Below are 19025 nucleotides of genomic sequence, written 5' to 3'. Positions count from 1 at the left end.
ATTTAACGTTTATTTCTATACTAAGGTCATGCGATGCTTGATTTATCTTTTACTAGCTGTTGAGTGGAATACCGACCTCAACATCCCCTGGTAATACATTTTAGCAGATTATAAAAATAAAAATAAAGGCTAAGTAACCTTGATCGATAAATGAACTTTATATTATGTGAATATGCTACACATGTTATAAATATTGACACTGCATCAAATGTTAAAAAAGGACAATTTATATAATGTTTATGTAATTTTTATGGTTATATCAAAAAAACGTTGTTGCTCAGACGTTCTACTATGCGCTTTATACATTCCAATATCAACAAACATCCTATTCTGAGGCCGGTATGCCTTTTAGTAAGCTCCGCATGACCTTGGTATATAAATGAACTTTAAACAGTTTATCATTTCTTAGGACTCAGTACAGCCGCAAGAGAGATTGACATATTATAAGACCGATGAGCTATTTTTTTTAATACATCAAACTTGATGCTTAAGTATTGACTACATTAAATTGGCCATTTAATTAGCATATATACATGTTCAACATATCAAAATTACACAAATATATTCCGATTTTTAATTAGGTTCTTTGAATATGACTTACCAGGGGGTTGACATTTAGGGTGACGATATCATTTTAGGGGCTTGTTGAATCTTACTATACTCAGGCAGGCCAATTCTTGCTCTATACCTAGTTTTTAAGAACGAAATAACATCTCGACAATAAATGCATTAAGGATGTTTCAACGTGGTCCTATTACTTGGTCAATTGGTTCAAAAACCAATTAATACACTAGAAGGACAGGGGATTTCCTCTCCATCCAATCGAAACAGGCCTTACATATTGATAGATGTAAGTTCGTATTGTTTTTGTTTTTGTTTTTACTTGTTTTAAAGCGTACTTATACTAGCTATTGCATAACTATGATTTTAATCAGACCGCTATGATATCACGATTATAAATATTAAATAATATTAAGTTAAGTCACAAAATATAAATTATGCAAACATTTATCACGTTTCATGTGTTATTATTTAGCACTATAACTGAAGCTTTTGCACCAAGTACACGAGTAACCGTTTGGTAAACTGCACAAATGTCTTTCAAAGACAAACGTTCTGTCATTTCCAGGACCAAACGTTGCTCTTGTATGGTTGTATTAGACTTGTAGTACATTTCAACACCAGATAAACTGTTTTGACGAGTCTTCTCTGCCCTTGTGATGCCGGATTCTGTTGTGATACATGTGAAACCATGCATGCATGGTTTCTAGGACGCCACGGGTGAATCCCTCGACGAGCTAGGATCTATGGATCGAAATTGTTTTGTTCTTCTTGAGCACTACTGGGATTTGTTTGAGTATTACACCAGGTCAAAAACAGTAGAAGGGTCAAGCTTGGGGTTAAATTTCCCTTTTTGGGTCAAAATTTAAGCTTGTGTCAGAGTTTTGTTATTTCAATGGCCTCTTCATACGGTGGTGGTCGAGAACTGGAACTTGAAGATCGCGTCCGGAACGACAGGTTTGTTCGGTAAGAATAGTTAGTATTGAATGAAACAACCGACTCCCGGTCATCAACAGTCATTGTATCGTCGAGATCATCTATAGTGTCAATAGTAAAAATGGACATGGTGTCAGAGAAAGGCATGTCCGAGGATGGAGAACTAGGTTCTTGCACAACCGGCTTATCCGGGACAACAGGGCTCACTGTAGCAGGTCCGTGGCGGCGTTTAGTACGTAACCTCCGCTTGTACCGCTTGCTGTTAAAAATATAAATTTAATATAGATGTATGCATAGCTCTATATACAAGTGATTTGTGTTCAATCCATTTGAAAAAAAAACCATTTAACCATGAGAACATAGATTTTTAGAGTGCAACATTGTAGATATCAACGTGTTTCTTATATATGTCAACTGTCAATTATCTCAAAAGATATTTATGAAACGAGCTTCAAAGTGGTTCATGAAATTTAGATGCATTCTTATCACCTGTTTTATCAAACTAAAATTAAATGTTTGTTAAAAACTATGCAGATATTGAAAGCAAGTCACTGTTGCCAATTTACTTTTTCACCATAAACTTATCACATTTTACCATCATCTCACTATCACTATTTACGTTATACATTTATGAAATCTTAATATTCAGCCAAAACTGTAAGGTTCTATAGAGCACGCTCTTGAAAAAAAGTTTACATTCCTCCAGAAGATGCATTAGCGGTGCTGCCGCATTCTCCATTGATATTAAGTTATTTCAAGAATGTGTTCTAGAGCTATAGTTTCCAAGGATTGAATTAAGATACAATCTACTGTGAAATCACTAAATTGTAAGTTTTACATAAAGCAATTATCCGTTTGATTGGGATTTCGTAATCCAAGAATTCATGGACAAAGAAATGGTATATTGTCGGGAAACCACGGAATTTGGGCACCAAGAAAATATCTGATTTCACAATAAAGGGATTGGTACCTATAACTTGTGAAGAGAAAATACTTTCTATAGAGTTCCATTTGTTTAAATTAAAACCAAATAAGTTCTTTGTGTTTCGTTATGAACTTACATAAATGGTGAAACGTTCAAAAACAGCTGAAGAAAAACTGTAAGTTTGTCTGCAAGTAGAAAAAAGGAATAATGATGATAATGTTGATGATAATAAATGTTAAAATGCTACATGAAGTGATAGTTGTTTGCCTGATAACTCCATACAGATAAAACCTTTGAGTTGCTTTATGAAAATATATATGTAAACCAAGGGAATTTCAAATGTCCAAAGTCAAATCTGATAAGGATAATATTAGGGTCTCAAATGCAGGTATGTCCCTGTACCACTTCCAAAATCTGAAGCCATGCACAGATTTACCGGACATTTCAGCGGGACTAGACAGGGATTCGAACCCTTGACTTTAGCTTGGTATACAATTGCTCTTACCGACTGAGCTTCCTGGCAAAACCATGCTACCGTTAAATCCAAATCGAAACCAAGAGAGATTGCTGCATACACTAAATAATATAATGCAGCGAAAGAGGGGTCCTTAACTGCTTTTAAATATCATTGACATCAACCAAACAGCATTTATGCAGAAACTTTGGTTAAACTTTCACGAAATATTTCCGTTTTACATAAAAGATCACAGTTCAATGCTCATCTAATTACCACTGTCTGCTATTACAAGGCACAAACCTGTGAATTTGCCACCACTCATATGTTCGCTGCAGTTCCAGCGTACGAATGGGAAGTAGCACAGCATCGAGAGGGCGGCCAGACACAGGGAAAAGATGAACTCGGGTCGGGGCTCGTTCGCAATGAAGGGCGCCAAGATTAAATAGACCGAGCCTAAGGTCACCAGGAACGGAATGATTATGTTAACCTGCGGATAAAATATTTCATAAAGTTGTTTTAAGAAATGCCCAACAGTTGAATCCTAAAAATGCTTTAGCATGATGCTCACACCTTGATCAGTTGAAATTTGTGTTTCCAAGAAATACAAATGTTTTTGAAAATAAGGGAATATGAGTTGTATGTGTTAATATAGATGTGCTCCAAAATTCCACTAGTAATTTATGAGAGTATATCTTACTTTATATGGTCTGTCTAGGTGTGGTTTTCGGATCCTCATGATAAGCAGTCCACCAACCGCAAGTCCATGGAATAACCACACGGTAAACACCCAGAAACGCACCATCTGTGACACGTCCACCGCCAGGGCAATCACTACACCACTCACCGCCTGGGAAGACACAGGTAAGCAGTTGCATTTAATACTATTATTAGCCTTATCTTCGCAAACTTTGCATGAAGGTGTTTCGCGCGAATTCTATAAATCGCTATTTACAGGTGATTTTGCAACATTGGAAGTAATTATGTATGAAACAATTACTCGCTGATGATTCAAAAGACCATCTCGTGAATATAAAGCAAAATTGATCTCTCGCAAGTGATTTATTGTATAAGCTGCTCCATTTTTGGACTTCATTGATTTTAATTACAGTTTTATCATAAACATTTGAAAAGGAGCCTACATTAATACTGCAGATGCAGTTACAATTCTTCCAATACATCCGACAGATGAACCTGAAAATGTAGGGTGGTATATTGTGTTCGGGAAAAAAGGATACATTGTATTGTCTTCAAGAAAAGCAAAAGTAACCTCAGAAGAAATAGGAGGTTTTTCTCATTATGTAGCAGCGTTCCTTTAAATTGCCAATGCTTTAGAAAGTGGGACCATCCTCAAAGAAAACTACTGATTGTCAAAAGAGTACAGTGTTCTAACAAATCATAAAGAGACGATTTATGTTTTCAAACAGAAAAGGAAGAACAGACATTCAAACGTTTAAAAAATGGTTATCATATACATTGTTTGTCATGGATTTGGGGTATAGTACATCTATACATATCAGACATAATTCAAAGGGTCCTGGTTGTAATTTTATCGTAATGCGCTTAATATTTCAAGCAATCGACTATTAATATGGGTATGTATACTTACGCGCAATATGATTGCCGGAAGTGGTGCTTTGGTTTTTACATGAACGAACGACAAGACATCCGGTATGTAGCCATCATGAACGGAGAACTGGGATAGTCTGAAATATCACCAAATATTATATACTACAAGTTAACATTGAGTGATGTCAGTTTATATGGAATAATAGCCCAGCGGTTCTGTCGAGATGAATTTTATTACGTAACCGTGGAAGAGTAAATTTGTCTTCCTTCGTTAATTGTAGCTCTATTGGTTTATTCCGTCTTGATTTTCGTACATGATTTCGTTATTATTGCATAGAAGCATGACATATTTTGCAAATTATTTGTGAATATTTTTACAAAATAAAAGTTTAATTTTCATAATTATATTGATTATAAGTAAACGTTTCTACAATTTCCAGAAAAAAACCCAGACTTTACCTGCCAGAAGAAAGAAAAGTGTTATTGGCGTTTCCTAACGCCACCATAGCGACACCTATAGGAATGATGAAAGCTGCTTTTCCAAGTGCTTTTCTCCCCCATAACTGTAAAGAAATTTGATTCACGAGACATATTAGTAATATTATAAATAGCAGAAAAATATTTGCATAAATATAGAAATAATAACATAAATTTATAAAGAAAATAACATTTTAAGACTTGTATACGGTAGACGTTTTGTGGGACTCTCCCTTAAACACCTTCCACTTTAAATATTTTTCCACTGATATTATTTTCATTCAAATTATAAATTAAATATTTAACCACGTTGACGCTTACAAACGTCTTGCAGAAATTCCAAGATAGCGTCTTTTGTTGGAAATTGGATACAACCGGGTGGCTTCAAGCACCATTATGATGGCATCAGAAACAGGTGTGACGATTTGATACAAAACCATGATGTATTAGAGCACAATTGTGATAGCTTTAGACACCATCGATATTTCTTCAAACACTACTTGTGAAGACACAAGATATCTGCATACACAGTTTTGTTTGAATTTTTACTATTATGCGTTCAAATGAAAGGCCAAACACTACTACTCAAGCGAAAAGAGATACGTACCACACCAAAGGAATGAGCTCCAACCATCTCCTCCTCTGTAAGTACAGTGAAGTATGACGTCACAGTAAGCAGGTAGATGACCATGACGGAAGGGATGATGATTTTCACCAGTCGTGGCAGGTTTCTGCGGGAAACAAAGATGATCAGAACCGTCCTGATATTGGGTCTTACTGGACTACAGCGGACCCTCCATAATCAAACCAACCATTTTTCCAAAGCGCAAATGACTGGATTGTAAAATTGTTGAACTACTTGGTCCAATATTGTACAGAAACAGACTTAGGTGTCATTATAAAACATTTTCTGGGTATTGAGACAGTTATATTAAAATTTTGGTGTGGCTTGATTAAAGAACGATGTGATAAATGACTAAGGTTGTAAACAACCTAGCAGATTCACATCGTTCATCGTGGTCCTGTTATAGAAGAACAAAGGTACAGTACTCTACCATTCAAAATACCCCTAGACGAGTCCAAAACGGCCGTATGTTTTGTATGATGCTCAACACGCATACTTATACGAGTAATAAGCCTAACCAGACAAAGTCACGCAGCGTTCCCGAACATTGGAGTGCCGAGTACTAGACCGCACGTAAAATTTCAAATGTTGGGATTCCGTGATACTCACTTCGGGGGCTTTCTGACAGCAGCCGTGACGTTGGGAACATAGGCCCTGAAAGCACACAAAGATCGACTTATCTGGTGGTCCTGTCATGTGATTCGCCGTTACTAGGCAAACAGACAGAGGGGGTAGGGAAGGGGTTAAGTAAAATTCAGACCTACCAGCCACCGTATGCCCAAAGACAGTTGTAGATCCCAATGATGATCTTGCTATGATTGGTTTCCGTGTTGTCGAATCCTTCCTTCAAGCCACCTGTTTCTCCTATCGGAAACGTGCATATAAAAACCTCGCATTATTATTATTATCATTATTATTATAACTCGCCGTTAAAGTTGTTACATGCAAAGTCGTTAATAAGCAGCTATATTTTCAGGACATAGGAAATTAATAACTGAAATAATGATGGTAATATCATATGCTGAGGTCATACCTGCTCCCAGTCTGTATGCGCCTGTGACGATGATTATGCCGATGGTAACAATTTTGCCGAGGTTAGCCAGTGATTGGATCTGCCTAGCCAGGCGGAGGCTATACGTGTTTAGAATAGCCAAACTCACTGTAAAATAAATACCAAACATATATGAACAAAACCGCATTTCGAACTCAAAATAAACGAAACAATAAATTAAACAAGGAGAGAATATTAGTGAAGAAATCAATATATGGAGACCTCTGTAAAAGGACCAAGGGAATAAGACCAGGGTCCGTTTTCATGGAACTATTGTCATTTTTAAATATGAATTCTGCACTCATAGTTATTTGACGTAACTAATTAATTCATATGACACGATCAAATTGAAGTGATAACATTACAAACGGTATTCTGCTTCCAGTCCCTTCACGATTTCTTCCAAATTTTGGGCAAAATGTAGATATTTTTTATTAATATGTAACTCAAACAAATATTGGTTTGAGCACAGAATCTTGGTTCGATCATGAGGACGGTTTCGTTAATAGCCCTCATATGTTCTGGTAGAGTGAGCAATATTACTGCTTTTATCGACATATACCGTCATTTTTGTATAGGTCAAATCCAGATAATGTCATTTCCTCAAGGTGAAAGATGGGGTAGTGACAACAAAACATCACACAAAGAAATAGAACATTTCATAATAAGATAACAATAGCCACCTAAAACAGTTTTCACCAAACCCTAATTACGTGTGATGAATGCTAGGTAAATTTAGGGGAAGCTCCTGAGTTAATGGACGTCAGCCTATTGAATACACTCCTCTAAAGCATTAACTTACTAGAAAGGAACTTATTGATCACTACAACTAATATGCCTTCAACGTTATGGGATGCAATTCAATCCTTTGATTGATAGTTTAACGTATCAATGCTTAGATAACATGACAAACGTTAAATAAAAGAAAAATACACGCGGGAGGTCGAACGAAAATACACTGACATACATTCATAATATCAAAACAACAGGAAAGAGACAAGGCTCCATACAATTGCAGGCTCTTACTGCGGAAAAGAAATTTAAAATCTAAACATTGGGAAGATAAGGTCGTCAAGTCATTAAAAGTGGTTCGCAGTGATTGTTTACCTATAACATCCTTAATGAAGAGACTGAAGAGATTATGCACGCAACTAAGTTATATCGACGGCCTGGACATTTGTCGAATTTCCTGTCAGTCTGACCCTTTGTCAAACACAAACGATAACGGATTACTCTTCACCAGGAATTTAACATGAGAACAATAATCACATAGATTTGTTCAATAATGATATAAAGGTTGAATATATCATCACTTACATATAATGGAAACCGTCAGCATTTGTTCCAGTAACTTTGGCGGCCCACAATTGTCGATAATGGCGTCTGCTATATAGTGTGCGAATGCTAGAGCGAACACAGCGGTAGTGATAGGCTCCGCCACCGCGATCCTCATCCAGGTATAGACAAAAGACGGCAGCGGACCAAACGCTTTGTGAATATACCCGTACTCGCACCCGTCCCGCTTCACAAAGATCTGCATCTCGGCAAAGCAGAGGGCCGCTGTAAGTGAAGAGGAAATATTAAATATTGCAACGCTAGCATTCCTTCAAATTTGCAATGTCAGATTGTCCGAAAAACAATATCCAGCATTATTCATACTATTAACTGATTAAAAGTAAACTACTTCAACACCATTTTATGTCGTTGGGTATAAAATGGCGTAAATCAAGTGGTCTACAGTAGTCATATGATGGAGAAATGTTGTATTGATAAAATAAAACTAAAATGAAAACCCAAACGAACAAACAAACAAACAAACAAAAAATAACAAAACAAAACAAAACAAAAAACAACAAAGCATTCCCGCATTTGATATGAGAAAAAAGTATTGTTTTGGCTTTAAAACAAATTGATGCTTTATATCATATTGACATTTTCAAATACTCCGAAAGGTTGAATTCTTATATAAAAGAGTATATTTATTAGTTGACAAATAATGATGGCTCTAAACATTAATAACATTCAAACTTTAATAGTTTCATCAAGATGTTCTATTTCGGGACTGAAACAATTTCAGGACGACCAAAAGATTTACTAAAATGACATTGACCGAGTTTATTGATACGCCTTTGAGTTGTCCGCATTTGTTTTGCTCGACGCATTCATCATCTTCTGAAACGTAAACATCCAAATCGATATAGACCTGAATTTATATAGACTATTCACCTTGACATGTCACTGTAACCGAGACCAAAAAGAATTATCTACTGTTGAAAAACGTAAAAGTTTGACACGGTTTGACATAATCCCATGTTGAACCCTTTTCACCTCCTTGTCACTAGCGTTCCTGCTCGACACCGGAATTGCTCACGACGCGTATGGTGTTAGCCGACGGTATGCCATGATGTTAAATTAATGTGTTTATTTAAGGTGGTGCCTTGTTTTATATGGAAGCATATTTGATTTTGAAAGAGACAACTACTCAACGTTGAAGAATATAATGTCTTACGGGTTTCCATTATCAAATAAAATCAAACTAATGTAAACGGTGACGTGTTTGTATATGTCATTTGCGTCTAACCATATAAAATGCACTAGAATACAGACGGTCATCTCGATCAACATTAATTAAGTAAGGCAACTTGCAGAAGTAATAAAAATAAAACATAATGTTGGTATGTAAACGATGAAGAGTTTTTAAAATGTACCAGCTCCATTTTACTAATAGACATAACAAAAGAAGGAAAACACATTTATCGTTTGTTTGAACTCTTACAACAGTAAAAAAAACAATATACTTGCGTACCAGATTTTATAAAACCGAGTGAAAAAGCACAAGCGAAAACGTCCCAGACAAACTAATCAATTTCAACCTCAAACTGTCGGTCACAACAACATTCATTTTATACAACCCCTCCGACCGCCTAAAAAATATACCAATGTTTGCATTTTCGAGTTTAAAAGGTTGTTGCATTGATGAATTTGCACAAAAATAAATGAAATAGCAAAATATACATTATATCACTTTACACTTATAATCAGCCCTGTATTATAAGATTATCGCTTAGATATGTTCGGCGAAACCTGAGCGCGTGAAGGCGACATGATGTTTTATTTCCCCATCATGTGACCAATATCATCCAATCAGACACATTGTTATAAAGATGAGGTATGATACTATTATATACATGTTTAAATATATTTTGGTATGATTACCTACCCATAGTGGTGAATATACCACATATTGCCCAGATCACCAAGTTAAGTCCGACTGACCCCGCGGCCTCGGTCACTCCCTTTGGCGAGGTGAAGATTCCGGGACCTACAGATAGACGGATGTATTAGAACAAAACATATACTGAATAAGATTCATCAGTTTTGTATGAATAATGAAGGCCAAGTTTGTTTTGAACAAAAACAGGAGTTGAAAACTAATTTTTTGAGCCTTTCGAAAACGTCTGTTTGCTTTGCCAAGCAAAGAGTGTAAATGATTGGTGTCTCGACTCTAAACCGCTGAAAACATCAATGAAGTCATGATTATCTGTCACAAATCTTAGAAACAGTTTGCTTCTAATTGCACTATTTTACTGCTAATACTGCAGGCAGCCATGGGGAACGGTAACATGATTACCCATTCCGCCCCTTATTGCAATTTGGCGAAACGTCTCCATGAATTTTAACAGCTGTATACCAGGACATTTTCTGCTGCAGTTTAATTTTTCTCCTTTTCTGCCCGACGAAATGACGGCGTATTCGTCGTTGCATCAGTAAAGAACATGATATGCATAGTAATTATATCTGAAGACTAAATTATCACTGGGCGAATATGGATTTTTTCTAGCGGAGGGCGAAAGTTTGACTGGGCGAAAATTTCACGTATACAGTACCATGCGCTTCATTCTATTTTATCAAGAGAAAAAAATGATACTCATTTGGTTTGAGGATAAACAATGACACAAGTTAAATACTGTGCGATCAGATATTTTCATTGAATCCAAGGTAAATGAAAATGCGGATAACGAGTACCCTATCAAATGGGAAAATGCTTGATATCAAACTTGTAATTATTTTTTGGACCTATGAATTCGTGGATAAAGATTGCCCAAGAAATCAACAAATTAAAAAAAACCTCGAAAATTAATGATTTCATAATACAGGAAACCATGTGTAACGTTGACCAGGATGTAGACATATACTGAAGCATGATTTTGTCTGTTAAAACATGTCCGTTCATGAGATGACTAGGACTGTCATAATCCCATAGGCAGAAGTGTAAAATTCATTCCTCCGGAAACGTATTGATAAATGAACTGATGATTTTGACTGAAAACAAAAACAGATTCTCGAGTGTAATTTTCATTCATGAATATATATATCCACGAAATAATTAAAATTTTGATATAAAACCATTCTCCGTTTGAGCTGGTACTCCTTATCAACGAAGTGATGCATAAACGAACTCAGTTTGCATTCATATCATTTATTAAAGTCATGACCGGGCTGTTAGCGTCATCATTATTATGACGTCATAATTTGACGTTGGTTATATATACATGACACTCCCTGGAACATGGTAGTTTTTTCTTTGATCAAGCAAGATACGATGCATACACTTATTTGCACCTAATTCTGGATTCGTAAGTTAATAATAATTTCCGCACATTCAAGAAATATACGTATTTAGTCAACATGTTAAGCACTATGATATGATCGTTTGCACGTTTGCTCGTTTGTGTGGTAAATACCTGCTGAATGATATCTTGTTTCTTATCAACATAACAATTATAAAGATTCAACCTCGTCACATTGCCGTAAAACCCGGGTCAAGATCACATGACGTCACACGATATCTATCACAAAAGGAACTGTGTGATAAACTGTAAACACGTCTCTGACAATTCAAAAAGCCTACAAGTACTTGATATGGCTGCAATATCTGCGCATGCATACTTGTTATTGATATTAAACATACTGTTAACTCATATATTTTCGCATATTTTAGCAAACTATGATTGTATGTATTACTGGCGAATACAAGGTTTCCAAATTGAGAGTTGTGAGAAATTTCTTCAGTATATTGATAGCATTAACATCTAATTAATATCCATGGACGACATTATTAGGGGAACGAGTCTCCTAGGAAAATTGTCACTAAAGTACCGAGAAAGGAATATATATGAAATTGTCGATAACAGTAGGTCGACGCAGAGAGCCAAAGAAAGTAAATGTTTTCTGCACCATATTGTTTTTTGAACAGCAGTCAACCTTGCTGAATAATAGTTAAACAGCAGTTAACCTTGCTAAATGATATTTAACCAGCAGTAAAACTTGCTGAATGATAGAAAACCAACAGTTAACCTTGCTAAATCGTAATTAACCAGCAGTACAACTTGGCGAATGAAAGTTAACCAGGAGTCAACATTGCCGAATGATAATTAAACATCAGCCAACCTTGCTAAATGATAGTTAATCGTTTTAAAAATGGATGAAATGATTCCTTTATTTTGTATGGAGCTTGCTGAACAGATTGCAATGCATGTCCTGTTAAAAGTACATGATTAACTATTTATAATAATCTGTGTTGTTATACATGTACATCTTAATAAATGTCCAGGATTTTTTTTTCTGTCCGCGTGCATGCATATATGGGCATGATAGAATTGACAACTTTTGGCCTCGATTTGGACCAAATACTACGTTTTTGTTTAATTTTCTAGTTTAATATATTCATGGATATGTTGTGCTGAACCTGCGAATGTTAATGCAGGCTTTGAAAATGCGGCGCTAGAAAAAACATCAGCTCACAAGGCCCGTCCCGTATCTCACAAACGGACAACGTCCAACTCGTCAAACTGTTTTGAAGGCAGTAGGGAAACCGTTATCATCGTTACGTACTCACCGATGACAGTCTGCATTATGAGTGAGCCGCCAAATAACAAGCCGACCTCCTTGGATCTGCTCTTCTTCTTTGGTTGCCGTAATACCTCATCGCGGTATGCACCACGTGACTGTGTCGTCACCCATACTGATACGTCATACAGGTCTGTCTGACCTGAAGTGTGCCTCCCGTGCCCGCTGTTATTGAAACGCTTCCTCGCTAAAAGTAAACCAAACGAGATCTATAGTAACAGTGGGTAGAAAGAGTTAATAAAAAGAAATCATTTGAACATGTATGTATATTTCTTCAGTAGAAGGAATGATGCAAATAAAAAAAAACAATACATTAACAATAATTGATTTAAAACCTTCATTTTAATGTCTGACACTCTTGATAAATGTTAACCTTTTACATTTTCAAAATTATGCAAGATATATCGAAAGTCGTAGTTTAATATTGATTAAGAATGAAGTATGGAGGTTAACATATACTCAAATGTCAACTCATAAGGTTGATATCTACAACTACGTCAACACGTTAAAAGAAAACATACACTCCAGCATCTATGCATAGGGCAAACATGTAACAAAACATTAACACAGAAGGACAATATCTACAGCAGTGTCAACACAGGGCAATATATACCATGTCGTGAATGCAGGGCAATATATACAACAGTGTCAACACAGTGCAATATACACCACAGTGTCAACGCCGGGCAAAATACACCACAGTGTCAATACAGGGCACTAACTGCCGCAGCGTTAACGCAGCAACAACACAGGGCAATAATACCACAGTGTCAACACAACAATACATGACAATATCGGCCAAAGTGTAAACACAGGGCAATATTTTCATATATTTCGCAACGTCAACGCATGGCAATATATACCACAGTGTCAACGCAGGGAAATATATACCACAGTGTCAACGCAGGGCAATATCTACCACAGTGTCAACACAGGGCAATATACACCACAGTGTCAACGCAGGGCAATATACACCACTGTCAACACAGGGCTATATCTGCCGCAGCTTTAACACACAAGAACACTTTGTCACCACACATAGACATTAACAAAGTGTCTATACACACACGGATCTTTGGTAGAAAACCCTGTTTTAAGTTATGTAGTGTTCATCAGAGGTTCTATCGATATATTGCAGATCTTTAACAATCATTTAATTTTTAATTTTTAATCTATATAGAGTCGACAGTGATCTTGTATTTATGTGCGGATATTTTTGTATTTGATTTTGAAATAGTATTTTATCAATTTTCATTATATTATTCTTTTTAAGATCCGTTGTCATGTCTAACGAAATCAGATAGTCGTTGAGACCGGAAAGGAGACCACACGTGTTTATCGTACACAAACAACTACTCATAGCGAGATAAGGGGAAAGATACGTGTTTTATGAATGAAACTCACAACTGTGAAACTAAAGTGGACATTCTACCGAAGGCTAAAGTCGCACTCCCGATAATAATCTTAAACCTAAGGGGACTTCGACTCACATGTCTGTGACATTATAGGTGGGCAATGTGAATCTCTCATTATGTTTAACGGTGAAAAAAAATTGAAAGTGACACACAATTCATTTAAATGGGGAAAAATGTCTTCTGGTTCTGATCCATTAGCGATTAAACGTGTTGGTTTTAAATTTACAGGATTTATCTGTAAATTATATTCCCTCTTGTTGACTCAGATGTTAGCAGGATGTCTTAATGTAAGAGGAAACCAAAGTTCCTTGAAAAAATCCCCATAGTCGAGAAAGTGAACGATATCATTTCGTATCCGATCGAGGAATCGAACCGTGGTCGTCTATATGAAAAACCAATACGCTACAAACTACACCACCCGACCACCTAAAGTGTAAAGATGGTGTTGTAAATCACTAATAGTTCTGTACATTACGGATATATTTGGTACTAGCAACAAAACAATACTGACAGCAACATGTATAATTGGCCTGTAGTCTTCACCTGTTATCTAATGCTATTGGCAATACAATCGACCTTCAAAGTGGGTCAAGGTTAAATCTATTGAACAAACTTGAATAACAATCAGTCTTACACGACAGGAAAAAATAAAATTACTTTACACCATGAGGACCTTTGCAACACAAAACTGTTAAAAATTGTTTAAGATCATTTATTTCTATCTCAGTTTTTCGGATCTTAAGAAAGGATTGTTCAAAATTTGAACAAGGTTGCCCCCTGTAACCTTAATGGTAAATTAGGTACAGTCACCCGAACAAACTCGAAAACCATTCGCTACAACTTTCTACAAGCAAAAAATGTCATGACCCTATGGCTCTTTGTTATATAGTAGAAGCTGTTTAAAACTTTGAAAATATTTGCTTCATGTGACATTGAAGGTTGGCCAAGATAATTAATTCATTTGTCATATCAGATGTTGTAAATGTACTTACATTTCCCGAAACATCGCATTACTACGAGAGGTGAAAATAAAAGAGCACTCGATGTTTTTGCAATTATCTATTCAGGAATATTCACACATATATACTGTGAAATCAGATACTTTCGTGGGGTCCAAGTTTAATGGTTTCTCCCAAAAACACACCATTTCTTGAGTACATGAATTCGTATTTTACGGGTGTCCTTTCATACCGAGAATAGCTTTAATTATGCCTTACCTAGTAATCATTTCACGGACCTACTAATTGGTGCAGTAAGATTACCCACGAAATCAACGAAATCAAACACCTCACAAAATCTAGTGATTTCACAGTATATAAATATACGTGTATATTTATTAAATCCAAGCCTTTAAAACGTCTAAAACTAAACTAAAAATGGACTGATCGAGAAATTTAGCAACTGAAAGCACGAGAATTCCACGTTGATTCAGTGCATATTTGTGTGGTGAGACTCGTAGATAGCGCTTTTAGTTCTTAGAAAGAAACCCATCGCACCTCCGTTATCTTTTATCATTTTATCAAAGTTTTCATATGTTAATGGTTAATGGCAGAACGTGGATTTGGGGATTTTCCATCACGCCCTAGCTAAACAACATCACATATAAATAGATTGTTTGCATCTACTCGAAGCGATAGCTCCTCGTTATGAACTCTATATGAAGAAAAGTTATAGGGCAACGTGTACTTTACCGTAAAGAAGTCATTGTAAGCAGAGCTGTTGACTTTTTACAATGAAATACAGATTACACATATGCAAGTATGGCCTTATCAGGGATACGAGTGTTGTCTTGTCTCTATAAACAAATTGGCTTACGGCGTTTCAATAAGGAAAGAACTCATGTAGTGTGTATTTTGTTTCTGAAACGTTAGGTAAATGTTGTAAGAAAGTAAATATAATCACGAGTACGGGAACAATTGGTTGTAATTGAAATATGCGTTAATATGTTTATTTTATATAAATCAACTACATTGCAGCCATCTTTTAGAGTTAACACATATAGTAGATATTAATAACTAGGCTAAATTGAAACTTTTCTCCATCTATATAACTTAGTATTAAATAATGTTATATCGTGCTTTTCAATAATTCTTCAGCTTCACTTTTGTATGCGTTTCGAATGTTCAATAGTGGACATAATGAGCTCAAAGATGCTCCTCAACACTTTTATATACGAAATTGTCACATTTTTTCTTTCCCTTTAACAGATCCTCATAAAACACATGTCCGACAACAGGTTCACCACTTCGTGTGTTATCGTTAATCCCGTAGGATTAACGATCATAGATCCGTAGTATGAAAACAGTTAAACATCTCAGTGCACCTACGCCTTCAGTAGAAGGATTTATACCAATCTTACGTCAGGGTCATATTTGACGACTGAAAACCCGCAATGTTTGTAAAGACTCGGTTGTTTTTTATCTTGAAATATTTATTGAACCTATTTGTCCCTGTTAACACGACTTTTGGTGATTTATGAGCTTATTTGCTTGAGAGAATGATTTCTTTTCTATAATTTCATTTTTACTAATCAATTTATTTATTTTTTGTTCAGATATTTCAATGTTTTCCTATTCATTTACTTAATCATGAATAAATCATCTTTAGTGATTTCAAACATTTAAATTGTTGATCTTCTACAGAAATATCATGCAAGAAAAATAGTTGCTAAATTGTTTTTATTTTTAAATGGAATATTTTAATAATATCAATGTTAAAAATAATATTATAAATATATGTGTAGCTAGAATAAGTTGATTGACATATATATAGTTATGGTATATATTAATTGTATACGCAAATATAAATGTTCGATATGAACATTTTAAAAATCACTGTCCTCCTGATACTTGTTGTGAGTCGGGACTCCTATCAGGACGAAACAGCGTTGTGATGCAGTGTAATTCATTTCTGACATACCATATATATTACCAAAAAGTACAGTCACCTGTGTGTATGTGTTACTTTCATCTTTCATGATATACAATTGATTATGATGAGAAATGTGATGTCATATTTATCTTATCTTTTCTTTTTTCTTTCTTTTACGAAATAATTTATAAACGGATAGTTTGTTGAAACGTAAGATATATTTTATTAAGAAAAAAAAATCATGCCTAATGTCTGTTTACTGAAAAATATATATAGCAGCAAAATTATAAATTATAAATCAATATCAAACTACAGTTTTAATATTTATCACATACATCGTTAACATGTTAACGAGATATGTATCTATTTCTGATAACCTGTAAAATAATTATAATCTCCTCTAATGTGCATTCAATTTCTCGTCTTCACTACTACTGTCAACATTAGATAATAGAATTAGATGTCACGAATAATATTATGTCATTTGGTGATCCGATTATATATTGATTACCCCCTCCCTTCACCAACCATCCTCATAGTTTACTAAGTAAAATTAAACATCTGTCTTACCTGCATATCGGCTCATTGTAAAGCTTGTGTTCTCAGTCGGATAATCCTAATAGTAATGAATCTTTGGGCACACGTGACCAGAGTTACCAGATCTAGCCTGTCGCTGTTATCGTAAGTATAGGTCGATCTGTTTATCTTTATCTGAAGTAATCGGGACAAACTAAAGACAACACACAGACGCATTTAGAAACAATTCATGTCTGATTGTTTTAGAATTAAACGAAAACGTGTGTAACAAAGTTTCTGATTGATTCACCCATCCGATTTTTATCTAATTTAAAAATGTTTTTTTACCAAAACGTGCTATCGCCCTATACAAATTGGTTTCCGAGGTGAATTCCCGTATCTGTCCGGTTAGTAATATCAATATTTCTGTTATCTCTTCAGTCAAAGGTAAGGAACTATGAGGATACTTGGGTAAGATAAAACAGTCTTGTATTGTTTACAATCAACACGAGGAGCTTCAAACATAAAGGACCCGCTGTAGAGATTCAGAAACATATATTTAATATCGAACACCCATATCATTTAAATCTAGCGCAACACTGTGATTCAATCTTTGATAACATATTTAACTATACTATGTTAATCACATTGTACTTAAAGCGCGATATATTATGATAAAGTATACTTTAAAATCAATTTTTTAAATATTAACTTTAATAAAAAAAAAAAATGAACAAAGGAAATAACAGTATATCGAAGAGGAAAAAATTCATAACGCTGATTAAAAAATGATTAAACTGGCATGACAAGTCAAACGGAAGCATTGCAAAAAAGTGTGTCCTGCTTTAAAGGCGACAGTCGTCAGGTAAATATAGGTCAAACAATATCATGTTCCCAAGAGGAGAACCGGGGAATTGTAAGCCATACTCGTATACCACCATATGTTGTAATGAAGCATAGTTTATCACACCCTGTAACAACTAAACTTACTCTACACTTGTATTACTACGTGTTCTACAGAATATTATATCAAAACGTAATCATATTATAATAAACCAATTTACAGTGAACGAGTTTTGTATGTCCTTGATTCAAAATGGAATACCTTAACATTTGTTTTTTTATCTTTTTGTTTTACAGTGTATCTTTTACTAATTTCAACCGAAGGAATGAGCATTGTTGTCACAAACGATAATGTATAAGCAATGAGAGAATCCTTTTTTATTTCTTTGGAGTGTGATAGAAAATATTGCGTTTTTCATATATTTTGAAGATTGTTTTCACGCGTGTTTTTTTAATACCATACCATTATGAACGAAATATTAATAATAATTCTAATCATTGATTTTAAAATAGTTTTCAAACCCTGGTTACAACATTTCAGCAGACATTTTACTTTTGTCTGCACCTTATCTTGTGTCAAACATGTAATTTATAAGGCGCATTCATCAATCGAATACGGTCATATTTTGTGTTGCTTTATATCTTAAGGATCTTGCTAATCGAATACGGTTATTTTTGGTGTTGCTTTATAACTTTTGGGATTACGCAACATTATTGATACATAGTAGATTGAAAAGAAAAATAAGATTAATGTCGATTTTCCGAAATTTCCATTTCGTGATAGTACATGTAATATTGATTATGTCTCTAGGTCGCATGTGATTTGAGATTCACGGGCTTGCTGAATTTCAATTCTCGTAACAAATGTCGAC

At 35.1% G+C, this 19025-nt stretch overlaps 1 protein-coding gene across 1 annotated transcript; it reads right to left on the bottom strand.

The window, feature by feature from the left end:
- Positions 1–198: 198 nt before the first annotated feature.
- Positions 199–17604, bottom strand: LOC110451120 (b(0,+)-type amino acid transporter 1-like). Its single transcript, XM_021498981.1, has 14 exons — positions 17365–17604; positions 12498–12695; positions 9819–9920; positions 7916–8158; positions 6581–6706; positions 6312–6411; positions 6157–6201; positions 5530–5653; positions 4905–5008; positions 4486–4582; positions 3577–3726; positions 3180–3366; positions 2559–2607; positions 199–1756 (listed from the first exon to the last, which is right to left on the bottom strand). The coding sequence occupies exons 1-14, from the start codon at positions 17378–17380 to the stop codon at positions 1438–1440; spliced, it is 1860 nt and encodes a 619-aa protein (XP_021354656.1). The 5' UTR covers positions 17381–17604; the 3' UTR covers positions 199–1437.
- Positions 17605–19025: the final 1421 nt, after the last annotated feature.

The sequence above is a fragment of the Mizuhopecten yessoensis genome, unplaced genomic scaffold (assembly GCF_002113885.1).
Source record: "Mizuhopecten yessoensis strain PY_sf001 unplaced genomic scaffold, ASM211388v2 scaffold5803, whole genome shotgun sequence".
Classification (NCBI taxonomy): Eukaryota; Metazoa; Mollusca; class Bivalvia; order Pectinida; family Pectinidae; genus Mizuhopecten; species Mizuhopecten yessoensis.
This window is presented reverse-complemented; position numbering and strand designations above follow the sequence as displayed.